Genomic DNA, 14701 nt, shown 5'->3' with positions numbered 1-14701 from the left:
GGGATGACAGGGGTCAATAACAGCGTACTTTACATTTAAGTCATTTAGCAGACGCCTTATCAGAGCGCTTACAAATTGGAAAGTTTCATACATATTCATCCTGGTCCCGCCCCCCGTGGGGAATGAACCCACAACCCGTGCGTTGCAAGCGCATGCTCTACCAACTGAGCCACACGGGACCAGCTAGAGGGAGAGTACTTCAGACCAGGTGTTCAATTAACAGCTAAGGAGAGTAAGGAGGACAGGCCCAATTAACACTAGGAGGAAAGTACTTGGAGGACAGCGGTTCAATACACATCTAGGAGGGAGAGTCGAGGGACAGGGTTCCATAACAGCTGGAGGCAGAGTACGGAGACAAGGGTTTCAATAACAGCTAGAGCGGAGAGTGACTGGGAGACAGTCCAATAAATCATGCTAGGAGGGAGAGTACTGGGAGGACAGTCCAATAACCATCTAGGAGGGAGTGACTGGAGGACGAGGTCCCAATACATCTAGGGAGGAGAGTAAACTGGAGGACAGGGGTTGCAATACCATCTACGGAGGAGAGTACGGAGACAGGTTGCCCAATAACATCTAGGAGGAGGTACTGGAAGGAACAGGTCCAATACACTAGGAGGGAGAGTACTGGAGGACGGGTTCAATACACTTAGGAGGAGAGTACTGAGGTACAGAGTTTCATATAACAAGCTAAGGGAGAGTACGAGGCACAGGTCCAAATACCTCTAGGAGGTGAAGTAAATTGAGGACAGGTCCTAATACCACTAGGAGGAGAGTACTGGAGGAGACAGGGTCAATAACAGCTAGGAGGAGAAGTACGAGAACAGGTCTCCAAACATCTAGGAGGGAATACTGGAGGACAAGGTCCCAATAAACAGCTTAGGTATGGGAGTATGGAGGACACAGGGTTCAATAACAGCTAGGAGGGAGAGTATGGAGGACAAGAGTTCAATAAGCAGCTTGCAGGGAGAGTTACTGGAGGAAGGTCCCAATAAACAGTACGGATGGGGATACTGGAGGACAGGGTTAATAACACTAGGCAGGGGGAGTACTGGAGACAGAGTTTCAATAACGCTAGGAGGGGAGTATGGAGGACATGGTCCAATAACATGCTAGGAGGAAGTACTGGAGGACAGGGCCAAATAACACTAGAGGGAGAGTACTTGGAGGACAGGGTTTCATAACATCTAGAAGGGAGAGTACGGAGGACAGGGTTTCAATAACACTAGGAGGATAGAAACTGGAGGACAGGGTTCAATAACATCTAGAGGGAGAGTACTGGGAGGACAGGGTTCAATGAACAGCTAGGAGGGAGAGTATGGAGACAGGTCCCCAATAACAGCTACGAGGGGAGTACTGGAACAGGTCCCAATAACAGCTTTAGGAGGGAGAGTAACTGGAGGACAGGGTCAATAACATCTAGGCAGGGGGACGTACTGGAGGAACAGGTCCACAATACAGCTAGGAGGGAGAATAACTGGGAGGACAGGGTTCAATAACACTAGGAGGGAGAAGTACTGGAGGACAGGTTAATAACAGAGCTAGCGAGGGAGAGTACTTTCAGACAGGGTTCAAATAACAAGCTAGGAGGAGAGTAATGAGGAACAGGTCCAATACATCTAGGAGGAGAGTACTGGAGGACTAGGGGTTCAATAACAGCTAGAGGGAGGGTACTGGAGGACAGTCCCAATAACATAGGAGGGAGAGTAACGTGAGGACAGTGTCCCAATAAATCTAGGAGGGAGAGTAACTTGGAGGACAGGGTTTCAAATAACAGCTAGGAGGGAGGAGTACTGGAGGACAGGGTTCAATAACTCTTAGGAGGGGGAGTACTGGAGGACAGGTCCCAATAACACAGGAGGGGGAGACTGAGGACAGGTCCCAATAACATCTAGGAAGGGGAGTACTGGAGAGGACAGGGTTTCAATAACATCTAGGAGGGGAGTACTGGAGGAAGACAGGGTTCAATAACAGCTAGGACGGAGAGTACTGGAGGACAGGTCCAATAACTCTAGGAAGGTGAGAAGTACTGGAGGACAGGTCCCCATAACAGCAGGAGGGAGAGTACTGGAGGACAGGGTTCATAAACATCTAGGAGGCGAGAGTACTCGGAGGACAAAGGGTTCAATAACAGTCTAAGGGAAGAAATGGAGACAGGGTTTCAAATAACATCTAGGAAGGAGAAGTCCTGAGACAGGGTTCAATAACAGCTAGGAGGAAGAGTACTCGGAGGACGGCCCAATACAGCTACGAGGATGAGACTGGAGGACAGGTCCCCAAAAAAGTAGGAGGGAGAGTACTGGAGACAAGGGTTCATTAACATCTAGGAGGGGGGAACGGAGGAAGTCCAATAACGCTAGGAGGGAGAACTACTGGGGACCAGGGTTCAATAACAATCTAGGAGGGAGATACTGGAGGACAGGTTCACTAACAGCTAGGAAGGGAGAGTACTTCAGGACACGGTTCAATAACAGCCTAGGAGGGAGAATGGAGGACAGGTTTCCCCATAAAATCTAGGAGGAGAGACTGTGAGGAAGGGTTCAATAACGAGAGGAGGGCGGTACTGGAGACAGGTCCATAACAGCAGGAGGAGAGTATGGAGAACAGGTCCAAATAACATCTTAGAAGGGAGAGTACTGGAGACCAGGGTTCAAATAACAGCTTAGGAGGGAGAGTACTGGAGGACACGGGTTCAATAACATCTAGGAGGGGGAGTCATGGAGGACAGGCCCAAAACATCTAGGAGGGGAGTACTGGAGGACAGGGTCCCATAACATCTCAGGAGGGGGAGTACGGAGAGACAGGTTTTCAATAACATAGGAGGGAGGTACTGGGAAGGGTTCAATTAACAGCTAGGAACGGAGAGTAACTGGATGACAGGTCCAAAACAGCTAGGAGGGAGAATACTGGAGGACCAGGGTTTCAATAACCATCTAGGGGACAAGTACTGGAAGACAGTCCAATACATCTAGGAGGGAGTACTGGAGGACAGGGTCAATAACAGCTACATTACAATGTAAGTCATTTAGCAGAGCCCTTATCCAGAGCGACTTACAATTGGAGAAGTCATCAACATATTCATTTCCTGGTCCCCCGTGGGGAATGAACCCACAACCCTGGCGTTGCAACGCCATGCTCTACCAACTGAGCCACCACGGACCAGTCTAGGAGGGAGAGTAACTTCCAGGACAGGGTTCAATAACAGCTGGAGGGAGAGACTGGAGGAGGTCCCAATAACTCTAGGAAGGGAGAGTACTGAGGGACAGGGTTCAATAACATCTAGGAAGGGAGAGTACTGGATGGAGACAGGGTTCAATAACAAGGCTAGGCTAGGGAGAGTACTGAAGGACAGGGTTCAAATAACAGCTAGGATGGAGAGTAATGTAGGACAGGTCCCAAGAGACATTAGGAGGGAGAGGTACTTTGGAGGACAGGTCCCCAATAACATCTAGAGGGAGAGTACTGGAGGACCAGGGTTCAAACATCTAGGAGGGAGAGTACTGGAGGACAGGTCCCCATAGACATCTCGGCAGGGAGGGTACTTGGAGACAGGTCCCAATAACATTCTAGGAAGGAGAGTACTGGAGGACAGGGTCATTAACAGCTAGGAGGAGAAGTACTGGAGACAGGTCCAATAACATCTAGGAGGGAGAGTACTGGGGACAGGTTCAAGTAACAGTATGAGGGAGAGAACTGGAGGACAGTGTGTCATAACTCTAGAGGAGAGTACTGGAGGACAGGGTTCAATAACAGCTAGGAGGAGAGATTGGACAGGGTCCCAAATAACAGCTACGAGGGAGAGTATGGAGGACAGTCCAAGAACAGCTAGGAGGGAGAGTACTGGAGGAAGGGTTCAATAACATCTAGAGGGGGAGTACGGAGGAACAGGTCCCAATAACAGCTAGGAGGGAGAATACGGGAGCAGGGTTCAATAACAATCTAGGAGGGGGAGATCCTCCAGTACTCCCCCTCCTAGATGTTATTGGGACCTGTCCTCCAGTACTCTCRCTCCTAGATGTTATTGACAGGTCTGTGAGTGTGAATAGACCCTTTTCTAGTACACAACACACTGACATCATGCCCAGATGCGCGCGACTCTTGGCTGCAGTAAGACAGCCATCGCCATCTCTGCACAGTCAAGATGTACGTTAGATTTACGTTAATACTTCTAAACAAAATACTTTTCGGGTTCTCATACGCTTACAATGATGTTTTGATTCTTGCTTGAACAGTCGCTAAGATTATACTTGGATGTGATCTTTGCGAAATAACTTTTACTGTATGTAGCAGTTGTTAGCTAGAATGCTAACGCTCATATGATATAGGTTGTAGCAAAGAGCCATTTTACTGGTTGAAGTGTATTTGAAGTATAATGCAGTTGATTTGCGATGATGACACAAACATTATATTAAGCAGGACATTCATACGAGCCTGAACATCCCATTATAATCCAAAAGTAGTGTGAAATGCACTCATAAGTACCATGTAAATACAGGCTTTTGTTGCTGGCTTTCTACAGAATAACTCCCCCTTGTTCTACCACCAACTTGCGCGTGTCGCCCTCGTGTAACAGACACATAAAGGGGTCTATACTACCTTTCATTGTGGGGGGGTTTAACTTCAGGACCCATCACACTGACCATAGAGACAAGAAACACAGGAGTCTGGTGTGTGTTGACAAATAGAGGAGAAAGATGTTCACACGGAAGAAAACGAAGAACCCCGAGACAGGTTGCAGAGGAGAGGCAGTGGAAGCAGCGGGAGAACTCCGAGACAGGTTGCAGAGGAGAGGAAGCAGCGGGAGAACCCCAGATAGTCAATCGCCATAGAGATAAATAGAGGGCTCATCTTTGCATCAACTATGGCAATCGCTGAGAGAAGAAGAAGAAGTTGAGGCCCTGTTGAGACACCCACCACTTCCCAGTAAACATGTGACCTCACCTGATCTGCTGATTGGCTGGCGGATGTGTCTCCTGGGGCATGCCAGCATGCGACGCACCAACCACTGGCTGTGCAGTGGAGAAAAGGGGTGCGGCGGAGACAGTGCTTACTGATGACGTCACAGTAGCAGGGGGCGGGGCAGGGAGAGAGGAGAGAGCTGGAGAGGAAGAGGTGTTACGTTCAGCAGTTAGAGAGGAAGGAGCGGAGAAGGAGGAGGCAGCGAGGAGATCAGAAGTGTCATGCTGCTGGACACAGGACAACGACCCCAGGGTTACAACGCCAGGGTCGCTGCCGAACGACYGAGTCAGGTCCTCAACGCCAGGGTCGCTGCCGAACGACAGAGTCAGGTCCTCAACGCTATTCCTCCTTGTGCCCTCTGAGAGGGACCGTTGTTGCAGGTGTTCCTCTGGGATGGACCGTTGTTGCAGGTGTTCCTCTGAGAGGGACCGTTGTTGCAGGTGTTCCTCTGAGAGGGACCGTTGTTGCAGGTGTTCCTCTGAGAGGGACCGTTGTTGCAGGTGTTCCTCTGGGAGGGACCGTTGTTGCAGGTGTTCCTCTGGGAGGGACCGTTGTTGCAGGTGTTCCTCTGGGGGGACCGTTGTTGCAGGTGTTCCTCTGGAGGGACCGTTGTTGCAGGTGTTCCTCTGGAAGGGACCGTTGTTGCAGGTGTTCCTTCTTGAGGAGGAACCGTTGTTGCAGGTGTTCTCTGGAGGGACCGTTGTTTGCAGGTGTTCCTCTGGGAGGGACCGTTGTTGCAGGTGTTCCTCTGGGAGGGACCGTTGTTGCAGGTGTTCCTCTGGGAGGGACCGTTGTTGCAGGTGTTCCTCTGAGATGGACCGTTGTTGCAGGTGTTCCTCTGAGATGGACCTTTGTTGCAGGTGTTCCTCTGAGATGGACCGTTGTTGCAGGTGTTCCTCTGAGAGGGACCGTTGGACTACAACGGACTCCACACGAGGGTGTTCTGGGTATTGGTCCTCTGATCTGTAATCCTCAATGTCTTCATTGATCTTCACACCACTAGATGTCCCAGTAGTGGTCTGAAATGTTTTTAGTGGACTGTCAGCTTGAGAGCTGAAAGAGTGTAGAAGTGCATTGGAAAGTTCTGGTGAGTTATATGATTCTAAGTCCATGCCGATTGGCCAGTCTATCCTTGCTTCAGGGGATGTGGTCTTCTCTTTATCAACACACATGGCTCCCAGAAGGGATGTGGCTCGATCTATTGTGTCTGACCGGATGACATCATCAAAAGTGACCCAGCATCGATCGTCAGAGAACTCCCCCATCAAGTCTAAAGCAGCCATGTTGTCTGAGCCAGTGGCAGAGTGGAATGATGCAGTCTCAGCCTTAGCATAGGACATGTCTTCCTCACAGACGGGAGAGTTAGCAGAGGGCACCGTCTTTGGGAGCGGTCTCTGGCTAGTTTTAACTGCTTCTTCTTCTCTCTCCTTAGTGTTGGCGCTCTTCTCTTCTGTAGAAGGTTTATGGGAGGGTCTTTGTTCCTTCATACCAGTGTTAGTGCAGTCTTGTGTGACTTGGCGGTGTTGGGTTAGGGGCAGGATGGGGTTAGGGTTGGTAGACCAGGTTTGCGGTGCTACTGAGATATAGGAGGTAAAGCTAGAACAGGGAGACAGATGGGGCTGGGCAGAGTTAAGGTTTAGAGCTTGATCAGCTAGGAGTTCCTCGTAGAACGGGTTACACTGGAGGAGAGAGAGGAACGGGTTGGAGGGAGACATTGGGGGAGGAGACAGGCTGAAGGGGTTAGTGTGATGGAGTGGGGTGCCCAGTGAGTTAGGATCTACAGGGAGGTGAGGGGGGCCCCAGGACAGCAGACCAGAGGTAAGGGGGGTGAGACCAGGGGTATGGGGGGTGAGGTGAGGGTCTGAGCTAGGTGACACCACCGGGCTGTGAAAGGAAGGCACACAGTCCTCTTGATTAGTGATGTTTGTTTACACGGCTAACCTCAGACCTGCAGTTCTACTGGACATAGTCAGTGGTAACACCAAACAACTGCAAATGTTGGGGGATAATAACTTGAATTCTGAATTTWAAAAAAWWATGTATTTCATAGCATCTAAATCTCGGAGGACTTATCCCCTGACAGACTAAACCAACCAGTGGTTGGCATGATGTAGTAAAAATGAGTAGCTTCCAATGTCTCTCATACCTGTCCTGTACCTCAACCCCTAATCAATGTCAGTCTGGCTTTAACTCCAGTCCTGTGACAACACGTTGAGCTAGACAGATGACGTGATGTTTAGCCTGAGAGACGATACACCAGACTGAGTGGCACCACTACCACCGTAATAGAGAATATGGGTCRGTGTAGTTGTAGACCCGTTGTAGCCTGGTGCCAGATCGGTTTGTGCAGTCTAGCCAACATACAGAACCCTCATCCATCTGACCTTCGCTGTATTAGAAACAGGTCTTACCAAAAAAGTACACACCTCATTAGGAACCGATTCAGGAATGTACGCCTTTCCTACGCACTTCTCAGTGGCTGCTATTCAGACGGACCTTATGCAGGTGCCTAACAGGTTCTGCAGGCGTGGTTCCCTTGCGCGCTCTGAATAAACGTCATTCAACCGATGAAAACCCTCCCAATTGCTGCCCAACATATTTTCTCGTGGAGTTTTTATTCAATAGGGTTTTCAGTAAAATGTATCTGAGGCCATCCCTTTAAATACTGTAAAATCATTTAATGTTGTCAACAGACTAGATTACATGGAAAGAACGGGTTCTGGGATCAATTTAAAAAAGCCATGTCAAAACCCTCTTAGGCCTCACTCCCCCCTATCTGAGATATCTACTGCAGCCCTCATCCTCCCCATACAACACCTGTTCACTCCCCCCTATCTGAGATATTCTACTGCAGCCCTCTCCTCCACAACAGTCACCCTACGAAATATCACTCTGCTTCCTACATACACACCTGCCCCCCCCCCCTATCTGAGATACCTACTGGCAGCCCTTATCCCCCCATACAAACACCCAGTTCATCCCCTCTCTGAGAATCTACTGCACCTCATCCTCCACATACAACACGCCCCCGTCCCCTCTCTAGATATCTACTGCAGCCCTCATCCTCTGCATTACAACACCTGTCACCCCCCCCCTCATCGAAGATCTTTTACCCTGCAGCCCTCATCTCTACATACAACACCTGTTCACCCCCCCCCCCCCTACTGAGAATTACACCTACTGCAGCCCTCATCCTCCACATACAAACACCCCCCCCATCTGAGATATCTACTGCAGCCCCATCCCCCACAACAACCCGTTCACTCCCCCCTCTCTGAGATATCTACTGCAGCCCTCATCCTCCACATACAACACCCCCCCCTCTCTGAAGAATATCTACTGCAGCCCTCATCCTCCACATACAACACCCCCCCCTCATCTGAGATAATCTACTGCCCCTCATCCTCTTCATACAACATGTTCACCACCCCCTTCTAGAATCTACTGCACCTCAACCTCTCATACAACACCAGTTCACCCCCCCCCCTATCTGAATACTACTGCAGCCTCATCCTCCACGATACAACCCCCCCTATCTGAGATATCTACTGCAGCCTCATCCTCCACGATACAACACCTCCCCCCTATCTGAGATATCTACTGCAGCCCTCATCCTCCAACATACAACACCCCCCCCTATCTGAGAATCTACTGCAGCCTCATCCTCCACATACAACACCCCCCCTATCTGAGATATCTACTGCACCTCATCCTCCACATACAACCACCCTTTGTCACCATTTCTGTTAAAGTCACTAAAGCTTCACACAATCCCTGGGTCGCTCCTCTTTTCAGTTCGCTGCAGCTAGCGACTGGAACGAGCTGCAACAAACACTCAAACTGGACAGTTTTATCTCCATCTCTTCATTCAAAGACTCAATCATGGACACTCTTACTGACAGTTGTGGCTGCTTTGTGTGATGTATTGTTGTCTCTACCTTCTTGACCTTTGTGCTGTTGTCTGTGCCCAATAATGTCTGTACCATGTTTGTGCTGCTACCATGTTGTGTTGTTGTTTTGTTGCTGCCTTGCTGTGTTGTCATCTTAGGTCTCTATGTAGTGTTGTGTAGTCCTATTTATTTTGTATTTTTTTAAATCCCAGCCCCCATCCCCGCAGGAGGCCTTTTGCCTTTTGCTAGGCCATCATTGTAAATATGAATTTGTTCTTAACTGACTTGCCTAATTAAATAAAGGTTAAATAAAAATTAAAAATAAAATAAAGAAAATGTGCATAGCTGTCTCCGTCTCAGCACTAAAATACTCCGATCTAGTAGATTATTTAGATTTAGGAAAGTATTTATCAACCATAAAAACATGATATTCTTCAGTTCAAAGTCAGAAAACCCATAGAGAGAAAGAGCATGAAAAGGAATAACATTCCATTTCTGTGATCTGGGGCCATAATGCTCCGTATACAGGAAGGGTTAGTAGGCTTCAAACCCATTATGAAACCAGGGGTCCCCCGTCTCAGAGTGATGATGTCATGGGAATTCAGCTTCCTTATAGGGCCATAATGCTCCGTATACAGGAAGGGTTAGTAGGCTTCAAACCCATTATGAAACCAGGGGTCCCCCGTCTCAGAGTGATGATGTCATGGGATCAGTTCCTTATAGGGCCATAATGCTCCGTATACAGGAAGGGTTAGTAGGCTTCAAACCCATTATGAAACCAGGGTCCCCCGTCTCAGAGTGATGATGTCATGGGATCAGTTCCTTATAGGGCCATAATGCTCCGTATACAGGAAGGGTTAGTAGACTTCAAACCCATTATGAAACCAGGGTTCCCCCGTCTCAGAGTGATGATGTCATGGGATCAGTTCCTTATATGGAGAGGGGGAGGGGACCTGACCCCAGATCAGCACTCTGTGCTTCCTACAGAGGATTGATATGTAGCATAAGAGGAGATTTCAGTGGTGGGGGTCTGTTACAACCTGTCTCAAGATTGTAACAATGGGAAACCACACACTGAGTAAAGGAAAAACAAAATTAATTTCTTCCATAAAGAAACACTCACAACAATAATCAGACGAGGCAGGAAGGTCAGTAAATTAGGRGTCAACTGCCAACGCCACAACGAAACAACCAAAAGCTATGCATGGAGAGAGGAATCTCTCGCTGAACGGGGAAACAGTGGCTTWATGCCACAGCTGAGGTGTCACAGGTGTGCCCTATCAGCACTGACCKCCCTCCCAGCTCCGCCCACCTCTCCTACTCCGCCCACCTCTCCTACTCCGCCCACCTCTCCTGCAGGAAGTAAGCACAGCTAAACCCAGTAGAGAGAGCAGGGAAGGGCCGTCACACCACCACCCATAAAAACGGGGACCTCCCATGTCCCCGAAATGTTTCATGTTTTAATAAACACAAGCAATAAACAATACAAATATACTTGCACTCCCTGGACATCCACCCACACAGGTCCACCACTTAACTCCACCCACACCAACAGCTCCAGCAACCATGGCAACTGGACGCAAATTAAGAAAAGGAGAGGAAGAGAGAGGAGACCAAATTGTCAGAGAACAGACAACACAGTATTAAACAGGACGACTAAGGAGAGGGCACACGGGACAACGAATCCGCCAAAACATTGTCCACCCCCTTAATATGACGAATCTCGAGGGGAAAAGCTTGAAGGTACAGACACCACCGCATCAACCTCTGGCTCAGACATCCGAGTGTAAAAAAGTGCGTAAACAACGACTTCAAGGGTCTGATGAAACCGCTCCATGGCTCCCTGACTCTGTGCATGATATGCGGTCGAAAGATTGTGTCCGATGCGAAGTTGGCGTAACACCTGTGCAAACATGTGAGAAGTGAAGTTGGAACCTTGATCGCTTTGAATAATTTTGGGTATTTCCGAAAACAGAAATAAACCGAGTCAATGCCCTAACAACGGACTTGGTTGTTATGGTACGGAGAGGATAAGCAGCGGGATAACTGGTCACGTCACCGTCAACAGGTAAATACTACCGGTTTGGAATGAGGCAATGGGCCAACACAATCAATAGTTAAATGCTCAAAGGGTTGGCTTACTACCGGTATTGGGTACAAAGGTGCTGGCTTTAACGTCTGGTTAGGCTTCCCAGTCGACTGGCAAGTATGGCAAWGTTTGATAAATGCTGAGACGGCTCTTTTCAGACGAGGCCAAAATAAATGAATATGGCCATAGGTCTTCCCAACACCTAAATGACCAGCAACATCCCCATGAGACGTCTGCAAAAGCACATCACGGAAGGTATATGGTACTACAATTTGAATGACAGGGTCACCCCAAAAAAATAGTCACCATGAGGCAGCCATTTCCTCACCAACAATTGATCCTTTAAGTAGTATCTCTGTACTACATTTGGAACATCATCGGCCCGGGAGGACCTGCTCAAACAACCCTTTCAGAGCAGGGCCTGTTGTTCTGCTACCAGGTCACCACGGGAAACAGACAAAGGAAGGTCAGGCACACAAGTTACAGAATAGTCCGCCACCTCACTGGTCCCTGCATCAGACTCAGACACGGACTCAACGCGGCCCCTTTCACGAGTCACAGCACAAGCAGTAAACACTTTGTGGAAATTCTGAGCACTTTCATCCGGCACCTCTCTGAGATGGGCCGAAGGCATGGAAACCATAAGAGGTGGTGATACATCTCGCTAGACCCGCCCACCGGCAAGGTCATTTCATAGAATCACCGCCGCTKCTTCGACAGACACTCCTATGATGACCTCACCTTGTACCAGATCTGTGGAGCGCACAAGTTTGTGTAAAGGGACAGACACAACATGTAAACCCTCGGATCAAGACCCTGTGTCCTGTGTCTGTCTGTGGAGAAAGAGGGAGCAGACACCAGTATCTCACAGGACTTTAACTGGAACCCTCTCTTGGTTATCTATCAGAGATACGTAACCCTCCGTAGTGACCGGTGAATGGATGGATGCACTGTCAACCATACCCAATGGGTCTTCTAACTGGTCCTAAAAGGTGGAACAATTGAATCCCTTAACTTAAAAGCAGGTGCCGCTAACGCCGCTAGGCTTTACGGGCGCATTAACCCCAGAAGGCCTAGCTTTAACTCTAAAGACAGGGCATTCACTTTTCCAATGACCTTTACCATGGCAGTAATTGCAGATTTTTGCCATGATCCGATTTCACATGGGATCCACAAATCAACCCCTTGAGACAAGATCAGGCCAAGTAGGAAAGAATTTAGGTCGCAAAACTCTCCCTGCGACCATCACTGTGAAGACGGGGTTCCCCAAAGTGACGTTATGCATCAGCACATATTCATTAACACGGCAGCCTCCGAGGCGGTCTGCACCTCATGCGGTCAGAGACAGAATCTTTGAAATTCTCCAGCACAACTAAAAACTGCACAATTGCTCGTAGGTTGGAACAACCAACGAAGTGCACCATCCCACCCAGTTAAACTGGGTGTGCAAGTCCCGTGCGAACTCAACATAACTCTGTCAGCTTTTTTTCCCAGGTTGTAAACCGCTGGCGATACACTTCAGGAACTAACTCATAGTCGTGCAACACAGCAGATTTAACTTTGCCGTAGTTTTGGCTGTCAGCAACGTTACGAGCCGAGTAGACCTCTTGTGCTTTCCCAGTTAGCACACATTGCAACATCAACGTACGGTCGGTGTCAGGCCAATTTCTGGAATCTGCTACCCTTTCAAACAGTGAAAGAAAAAATCTCAGGTTCCTTTTCACTGAATTTCAGCAGGCGCCTCAAGTTTCCAGCTACGTCGAAGGAAAGCTCGACCTCTGGAGAAATCACCGTAACTGTCACGAAGAGACATGTCAGAGAGGTTACCATCTCTGACCAAATCTAAACAGACTTTGTTGCAGTGTCAGTCTGGCTCCGTTTCCTGTTTAAACCTTTCTACCTCACAACTCCTTTTCCAAGGCGTGTTGCTGTTTCAGCCTATCATGCTCTAGTTGTAGCAACAACGGTTCCTTTTGCTGTTCAAAGAAGAAGACAGTATTAGGGGTGTTTGTAGTGGACCGAAACGTAGCCAAACCAGGAGAAAACGACTCCATTAGAATGCCGGATTCAATCAAGTTGGCCTTTAGTATGGACTTAACTGTCTCTTTCAGACGTTTATCATCAATCTCAATGTTATAATGTGTCGCAATTCATAACAACTGGTCTTAAAGTATAGCAAACCAGAAGCTCCTCCCTCAGGACTTGGAAYAATTCTTTAATGTTAGCCATAGTCAAACAGTCAACCAACTATGGACGAACAACAACCTGCTCTCGCCCCAATTGAGTACACCAAACCAGACAAAACAGAAGCACAGTGTCAACCACACAGGAGATACAAACAATTAATGGAGCTTCCCCATGACCTATTACTAGCTCAAACCTAGTCTTCAGGCAGTTACTGACGATGGGTAGCTTCCCCAAGACCTATTACTAGCTCAGCCCTAGTCTTCAGGCAGTTACTGACGGTGGGTAGCTTCTCCAAGACCTATTAGTAGCTCAACCCTAGTCTTCAGGCAGTTACTGACGGTGGGGTAGCTTCCCCAAGACCTATTATTAGATCAACCCTAGTCTTCAGGCAGTTACTGGAGGTGGGTAGCTTCTCCAAGACCTATTAGTAGCTCAACCCTAGTCTTCAGGCAGTTACTGGCGGTGGGTATTTATGCACTTTAGCCGACTGTCACAGAAAGCTCCCAGCTGGTTATCCCTCTGAGCCACGGATGTGCTCCTGAGACAACTTCTCCAGCCACCACACAAAAATAAGAAAGAGCTAACACTGCCAAACGTCGCTAAACCTACCAGAGGAGAAGACAAGAGTCCAGGTAGCCAATCCACGCTACCCCAACAATCCCTCACTGCTAACACCGCACAAACACCAACCTGATGTCCCAACAATGAGCAAAGCAGGATCTCCAACCCGGAACAGAGGATGGAGATAAACTCTGGTCCTCTCTCCACCGCAGCACAAACCAATCCTACTGCCACACTAACACAAACCACAGGCGTGTAACCAAAGAAAGTGCAACAGGCAGRATCCAAATGTCACAAATACTTGTGGGTTCTGGTCAGTACCTACAGAAAGTATTCATACCCCTTGACTTAGTCCACATGCTGTGTTACAACCTGAATTCAAAATGGATAATATATCATTTTTTCCCTCCCATCTACATACAAAACTACATAACGACAAAGTAAAAACATGTTTTTAGCAAATGTATWAAAAATTAGATACAGAATGATCTCATTTTGGCCTGGGTGGCCAGCTCTAGGAAGAGTCTTGATGGAGGCAACTATGTTCTGTTTTGGTACCCTTCCCCAGATCTGTGCCTCGACACAATCCTGTCGTATCGGAGCTCTACGGAACAATTCCTTCGACCTCATGGCTTGGTTTTTGTTCTGACATGCACTGTCAACTGTAGGACCTTATATAGACAGGTGTGTGCCTTTCCAAATCATGACDAATCAATTTAATTTACCACAGGTGGACTCCAATCCAAGTTGGAGTTGTAGAAACATCTCAAGGATGATCAATGGAAACAGGATGCACCTGAGCTGAATTTTGAGTCTCATAGCGAAGGGTCTGAATACTGATGCACCGGAGAGGCTGTCTTTCTCCCTCCGCTGAGAAAAGGGGTCCGTCTTCCAGCTTATGGCCAAACTTAAGTAATACTGCATTATTTCTGCCTCATGCACCAATTCATGTTGTTACTCCTATGACCAGAGAAAGTTAAATATTTCGATATGAAAAAGAAAAGCCGCAAATAAACTA

At 48.3% G+C, this 14701-nt stretch overlaps 1 protein-coding gene across 1 annotated transcript in view; it reads right to left on the bottom strand.

The window, feature by feature from the left end:
* Window positions 1–4934: 4934 nt before the first annotated feature.
* LOC112070976 (serine-rich adhesin for platelets-like) overlaps window positions 4935–14701 on the bottom strand; it is a 75981-nt gene continuing 66214 nt past the window's right edge. Inside the window, exon 4 of the mRNA XM_024138436.2 lies at window positions 4935–6840. Coding sequence (XP_023994204.2) covers window positions 4935–6840 — 1906 coding nt within the window. The remainder of the gene's footprint in view (window positions 6841–14701) is intronic.

Source organism: Salvelinus sp. IW2-2015, unplaced genomic scaffold (assembly GCF_002910315.2).
Source record: "Salvelinus sp. IW2-2015 unplaced genomic scaffold, ASM291031v2 Un_scaffold1481, whole genome shotgun sequence".
NCBI classification, from domain to species: domain Eukaryota; kingdom Metazoa; phylum Chordata; class Actinopteri; order Salmoniformes; family Salmonidae; genus Salvelinus; species Salvelinus sp. IW2-2015.
Note: the sequence above shows the minus strand (reverse complement) of the source record. Positions and strands in the feature narration are given on the sequence as shown.